General features: G+C 42.8%; 1 protein-coding gene across 1 annotated transcript; it reads right to left on the reverse strand.

The window, feature by feature from the left end:
• Positions 1 to 1,556: 1,556 nt before the first annotated feature.
• Neurod6 (neuronal differentiation 6) lies at positions 1,557 to 5,150 on the reverse strand. The gene is made up of 2 exons (XM_028864098.2): positions 4,699 to 5,150; positions 1,557 to 3,384 (listed from the first exon to the last, which is right to left on the reverse strand). Exon 2 carries the CDS (start codon positions 3,361 to 3,363, stop codon positions 2,350 to 2,352), a length of 1,014 nt encoding a protein of 337 aa, XP_028719931.1. The 5' UTR covers positions 3,364 to 3,384; positions 4,699 to 5,150; the 3' UTR covers positions 1,557 to 2,349.
• Positions 5,151 to 7,322: the final 2,172 nt, after the last annotated feature.

The following is a 7,322-nucleotide window of genomic DNA, read 5'->3' on the forward strand; positions in this document are numbered from 1 at the left end:
ACTACAAGGATAGGAGACCAGAAAACCACACCTATTCTGCCAGAGAAGAAATGATACTGGCTGTGTGTGGTGGTGGGGTGGGGGGCGGGGAGGGCACAGATATTTAATTTCCAGATGCTTCCTCACTTTTCTGTTGTTCGCTCAGATGGGATGAGCAGTGACCAGGTCTGAAGGGCCACACAGAGGCCAGCACTTCTGAACCTAGTCCCAGGGAGAGCAGATTTTGTGCGCATATGGGAGGAAGCAGGAGCTAGTCTTCCTGTGCCCAGGCAGGCAGAGGGGACAGACGGCTCTCTACCTTGGGCAAACTTCTCTCCACTCCGGCAGGGCACAATCCCTCTTCTACCTCTGCTTCCTCCCCCCCCTGCCCCGTGGGAGTGGAGTGAACAGGTGCTCACACACCCGCTTGGAAGGGCCGTTCATCACCAGCGAGTCCCGCGCCAGCAGCTGCTCAGCGGGTTCCCGGCTTGCAGGCGGCTGCAGCGCGCTCCCAAGGCCCGGGGCTTCCAGCAGAGGGATGTCAGGGACAGGGCGACACGGTTGTCTGGAGACTGGGGCCTGGCCTATAGCCTGCACCACCTTCGTCCCACCAGCCACGGGACTAGCAGGAGCAGGACAGATTTAGCTCTGGGCAGCACCTGGGCGGGCTAGAGCTGCGGCCCAGCCTCCGTGTCGTGTCCCCCTTGTGGCAGACCGGTCACATGGAGATATTACCCCCTTTCCACCTCCGCAGCCTGGTGGGTTGCAGGGCGTGTCCCCGGGACAGAGCTGCGGTGCCCGCTAGGTGGGCGCGGCCCCAGGCTTCAGGGCGCCCACTGTAGGCGGGACCCCGGCAGCGCATCCTGAGCCCGGGAGGCCACCGAGGCAGCGGGAGGTCACCTGCGTCCTCCCAGCACTGCCCTACAAGCCGGGCTGGGTCTGCGCTGGCTCAGGCGGTGCCCGCGGAGTCCCGCGCTGCGGCACGCGTGTCCCGTTGCCCTCCCCAGGCCACGCAGATAACCAGTTCCCGCACCCTGGGAAGCAGACCTGCCCCAGACGGCATCTTGTAGGAGGTCACAACCACCTTGTCTTTTTATTCCAGGAGCAAGCAGCTAAGCCCTGTTTTAAGAGGCTAGCTCTCCAGGCATATTAAACTAAGTTTTTGCTTGCCTTTTGTTAGGAAACTTTTAATCACACAGAATTTAGGTTCTAATCGGCCAGGCGTTTCACTGGCCCAGAGAAAAAGCTTCGGTGTTTAACACCGGCTCTGGGGGCTGCTGGAAAACTGCCACTGAATTTAGGCTGGAGTTGAAGGTTAGCAGGATTTACCATTGTTTCCCCAGGGTGTTTAACCCTCACGGGCGCCTTTTCTTTCATTTAAGATACTTTCAAAAGAAAATTCTCGAGAACGCTTTGGCTATTTGTTTTGTTTTGTTTTTAAAAGAAATTTGTTTGAGCCTTTTAATCCAGAAATATTTCTAAAATGGGGAGGAGGGGACATTGGAGACTGACAGCAGCTGTGTGTCAGGAAATAATAAGTATCATGCAAAAATATCACGGCTAATAGATATCCTTCATAAGTGGAAATATCTATGTTTAATTGCTTTTAAACTGTAGGGTGGAAAACACAATTATACACCATAACAAACCTGTACAGAAAAATCCTGAACAATACAAAACAAGTGCTAATATTTTTTCTTCATGATTGAAATAATTGTCCCCAAATTATGATGCTGATAACCTCCCCCAAACACTGTGTTTCCTTCCTCCTCTGCAAATGCTTGAAGAGGAATAGTTCTTACCAACTGAACACATTTAGTTTTGTCCTTAATAAACAGAAAATTGCATAGCTTTTAATATTGTTGTACATCCTCAAATGCATCTTTTAATTTCATGGTTAGCTCTTGATATTTTAAAAACTCAATTTTCAGAGATACATATATGAGTCCTAGTAATTATAAACACATTTTACTCATCTGATTTTTATAACATGCATTTTCATAATTACTGTACAACTGAAATAGACATTGAATTATGCTGTGTGCATGTCTTTATTCAGCAATATATTCTTAGACACCTTGTTCAAACAAATTAAGTGAATTTAAAAGAAACTAGAACAGGAAAGGAAAATCCTGCCAGTAGAGAGAGAGAGAGAATCACAGTGCGATACAGACAAAGGGGAAGGAAAAGAAGCTCTCATACGAAAAGAGATTTATTATGACATAGAAAATGTTCACAATCGTTGAAACACACTTCAGAAACTAGTAAACACCTTAGATAGAGTTGTGCCAATTACTCAGCCCGCAAGCATCTGCTTTGTCTTAATTAGAGTGGGAGGTGAATGACCACTGTTTATTTTCATTTTCCTCATTAATTATGAAAAACTGCATTTAATTCATCTTGCATAGTGAGAGATTGGCTGCGCAGATGTAAGTCATAAGGGAAGTGGCTGTCGGTGGGCAACCTGAACATGGCACCCTGCCCAAGGGGACCCCTGGGTGGCACTGCACAGTAATGCATGCCATAATTGTAATTTTTGCCATAGTCCAAGGTTTCTTCTTGCTTCAGGGAAAATATCCCATTATAGTTAATTGGGGGAGGACTTAGGGGACCTTCAAACTGAGGGCTGGCACACTCAGGGGAAGTACTTTCATAGAAGGATTCATACGCACTGCAGTAATTGTAGGGTTTCATGGACTTGGGATTATCAAGAGTCCCATGCCCTGGGGGGGTGGCCAGCTCAGGGCTGTGGTAGGGTGGGTAGAATGTGGAGTAGGGTGACCTGGTGTGGTGGGCAGCCTCCCCACCCTGACCCATCAGGAAGCTCCTGGCGTTGAGCTGTAAGCAGCCTGCCACCAAGTTTGTCGTTGGCTGTGAAAGACCTTTGCATAAGTTTTGGACGAACGTGAGCAGATCTGGTCTCTTGCCAATCCTCAGAATTTCAGAAAGTGCCCAGATGTAGTTTTTGGCCAGCCGTAAAGTTTCTATTTTGGACAGTTTTTGGGTTTTAGAGTAACAGGGGACCACTTTTCGCAAATTGTCCAGAGCGTCGTTGAGGCCGTGCATCCGGTTCCTCTCACGCGCATTGGCTTCCTGTCTCCTGAACTTGACCCTTTCCAGTCGTAGTTTGGTGGTCTTTTTTTTCCTGAGACCCCTCCTTCTGGGCAAGCCATTTTCATCTTCTTCTTCTCTGTCTTCCTCCTCCTCCTCTTTCTCGGTTTCTTCTCCAGGGGCCCGTTTAATGCTCTTTCCTCGAAGGACAACTTGTTTTGGAAAGCTCTCTGGTTTCTTAATTTGTTTCTGGTCCTCGCATTGTCTAGCAAACTTTCTGCACATCTGGGATTCGGGCATTATGACAGACTCGTCAAACGGTAGTGTTAACATGGTTCTTTAACCTTAAATCACCTGGAAAAAATGCCAGCACAATATTTAAAGTGTTTTCATTTTTAGAGTTGATATACTTCAAATATATTTGATGACTTAATCATAGGGCTATGAGAGCACATGAAAAAGACTGATTCCAGCACTCATATTTACATTAAATAAAAAAGTTGAGTTTGTGGAGATTAACAATCATAAAAGCATTGATTCATGCAGTAGCATTAATTTATACAGGCAAATTATCAAAAGAAAATATAAAAGGAAATACTTATTAGAAATCACCACATTTCCTATTTCTCTTGGATTTTAAACTGGGTTTTTAACATACATGAAGTGGAGTTCAAGCAAATAAAAGCATAGTATAATAATGCAGACTTTCATTAATTCTAATTCCCCTGAGAACAAAATGGAAAAGAAACCAATTTTTAAAACGAAAAGTGCTACCTCTCTTAAGCTGACAAATTTGAGGGGTTTTGTCAGGAAAAAAATTAAACACCAACTTTATTTCCTGCTAAGCTCATTCTAGAAATTCTGATAAGTGGCTGTAGAACACACAAATTTAAAGAAAAGATCAATTAGATCAATTTTAAAATTGAATTTTTTCTTGATGAGTAAAGAACTATGTAAAAAGAGTACTGCTTTCTTAGCCTCAAGGAAAGGGGAATTAGGTTAATCTGAAAATAAAACTGTAAACAAATGAAAAAGCCCACAAACATTACTGGGATTTTTTTTTTTTTTTTTTTTTTTTTTTTAATCAAAGCAAATGTTGCGACTGCTTTAACAATCTAAGAATTCCCCCAATGTAATTGTCTGTTTACTGCTGTTCCGGTCGTAGTGTTTTTGTTCTAAGAGCTACGGAAGTCTCCCTCTAGCTAATATCGGACAGGAACGGTCCAAGGATTCTGCCTGCAATTGTGCACGTGTGTTCAGAATCCCAAATGAAAGGGGAAAATAATTTGTGTTTAAAATGCAATTCTGTTTTTTGTTGGGTGAAGCAGCAAATATTTTCATCTAAAGTCTTCAACCAAATAGGCATATTAAAACAGAGAAACAGAGACTTTTAATTTAACAATCTCCAGCCTTCTCTCTCTCTCTCTCTACACACCACACACACACACACACACACACACACACACACACACACACACACAATGTCCACACATTCATAATGTTACATAATAGCAGTGAAAGTATGTGATAATTACATCATAAGAATGAAATATGATAAGAACTTATAGATGGCAAAGAACATAGAAATACTCTAAGACAGTGATACTGTATCTTTAAATACTTGCATGCAAAGCCAGCATCAATTGAGTATATCTTTATTTATATTACCTTAGGTTTTAATTTCATTCAATAATCAGTTTTCATTTTGGATCTTCCAAATCTTTTCAGGCTGAGTGTCGCATCGTCTCCTGGAGCCTCTAGATCTGTGTGTATCTGCACTATCTCATTGATCTCTAAAAAGTGACATTGATGCCAACTGCCAGAGCTGGTACCCATGCCATCTGCTAGTGACGTCACAGGGCAGAGAGAGCCATGTGATCCTCTCTTGGGACCTTCATTCTGCACTGATCATCTGGCATCCCTGTAAGTGGGTACCAGCATTCATGCATCAACACAGGAGGTTAGACTGATAGGGAAAAAATCTGCACCAGCCTTTCACATACAGTAGGTGCATTTCTCTTCGAGCTGCTCGGGTCTAACTGGCAATCTGTAGAAAGAGCTGTGTTAGTGATGGGTTTCGCCCTGCCAATGGTGCAACTGTTAGGGAGTCGTTAATATTCCATTCATTCGCAAGGTGGGCTTTTGTGTGAGTGAGAGAGGTTTTTGTTGTTTGTGGGGTGGTTGTTTTGTAAAGATCACCAGCTCCACCTCGGTGCATCTGGGTACCAGGGGAGGAGAGCCTTGTATGGGAGCTAGAAGCTGGGCTTGGGTGCTGAATGAAATCAAGATTAGGGTTGACAAACGGGTCAGTAAAGGTCTCCTTATTTCTCTGCTTTGCTTTATAGCATGTGACTTATGGGTTTGTGTCTGTGTGTTCTTCGACTCCAGACTTCTTTTCTTCTCAGGATTTCAGAATAAAAGGTCAGTTTCTTCATCTGAGGTCTGTGAAAGACGTCTTCAAATGCTCCCTCACACTTGCTGTTTCTTTCCCACAACTTTTCAGAGAGAATTTACGCAGACAGAGCGATACACAGACCAATTGCACAGCCACAGTGAGTCTTTGGTTGGATTTGAAGCTACGTGTTTGTGTCCACCGCTGAGCCGCTGACTCTAGTCCGTTACCCTCCCTGATCTCCTGGTGTTAACCTGCTTGTGCCTTGTCAATTCAGACAGGATAAACAGAAAAACAATCACTTATGTTTACAGCTTTTCTCTCTTTGACATGCAGCAGAACATTTTTTTTTAATCCAAGATTCAGCTTTCTTGAACTTTCAATATTTTTTTTCCTCTGTTCTACCAATTTCAACCTTGCAACGTTTCCTGTAGACCCACGTTCACTTCAATATCTTACTGTTTTAACATCTGTGTCCTGTGGTTTTTCCTTAGCAGGTATATGTCTCCCTTTCCTTCATTTCTCTTTCCTGGTGCCTTTTAATGAAGCAGGACAGACGCAGTTAAGCAGAGCTGGCAAAGCCCTTCTAACAAAACAGGACGCAAAGCTAGAGGCCGACCCTACTGTCCTCTCCTTTCTCTACTCCCCTGAGACCCCTCCTTCCCAAGTGGACATATTATTTCAGGAATGCCTGTAAAAGGCAAAAAAAAGTGAACTTTTTGAAAAGTGAAAAAATAAACAAATAAACAAAAGCCTTATTGTTTGACAGCTGCATAATCTCCGGCTCTAAAGTAAAAGAGTATGCTTTTAGTCTTAGTATAATCCCTGGCAGCCTGGCACCGCTGCATCTGTGTTAGCATTCCCCTTATAAATCCTACCTTTGAAAGGTTTAGGATTCTGCTGCTTTTATGCACTTTGGATCCAAATTGGCACCCAGGGTCTTACCCAGATTCAATTGTGCTCCTCTTGAGCCCCTACTCATTTCCACTGCCTTTACAAAGTTTGCCTGGAGTTCCCTGGACCATTCTAGAAAAGATGGAGTGTTGACAAAAAGAAAGATGCTAGGTCAAAGGGCATAGTTTGTCTCTCTTAAATGGGGAATAAAAAAGTGTAAATTTAAAACAATAGTGAGCCTATTTAAAATAGGGAGGTGGCCTAGCTCATATTTTAAAGTAAAACTTGTCACATCAGTAATTTTAGAATTTGCAGTTGAATATGTCTTTACTAATGATCATGCTGAATATATTTCATGTAGCTTTTGGTCCAAAATCTAAATATATTTTTGTATGAAGACCAAGAATTTCAATAGACAGGCCGGATACAGAAGTCGGTTGTCCTCATGTGTGGTTTAATTTTTAAGTGAGAAGGTGGAAAAGACTAGAGTCCTGAGCTACAAAGTAAATAGTGCTGTCTTGAATCTCCCATGTTGCACCTGTTCTAAGTCCCCAGGAGCTACATTGTATTAAGTATGTCACAGACACAAAAGTCAAAAGGCAGGGGCAACCTGATTTGATGTGTCCATAGAAAATTATCACCCATGTAGCAAAGGGAAGGACTGGTCCTATATTGTATCTTTCCATGTGCATAAGAAGAGAGCAAAGATTAATAAAACATTGGTGGCTGGTCTCTTCCTGCCAGTAACATGAAAGAAAACCTTTGGTTGTGATGAGGTTGGGGACAAAGATTATTCAAGTATTTTGATTATCTATTCAATTTTGAAAGACTTAGTTTTTCTTTATTCTTAAAATGGAAAAAAAAAAAAAAGAAAAGAAAAGAAAGAGGCCAGGATGGGCATTGAGAATTATCATGTGAAGATTTAGCAAGGATTTGGTGTGTTTATACAATAACTTTTCAAGAAATTTTGTTATGCATTTCCTAGGGTGGCTCCAGGTATGCAAAT

This window comes from Peromyscus leucopus, chromosome 3 (assembly GCF_004664715.2).
Source record: "Peromyscus leucopus breed LL Stock chromosome 3, UCI_PerLeu_2.1, whole genome shotgun sequence".
Lineage (NCBI taxonomy): Eukaryota > Metazoa > Chordata > Mammalia > Rodentia > Cricetidae > Peromyscus > Peromyscus leucopus.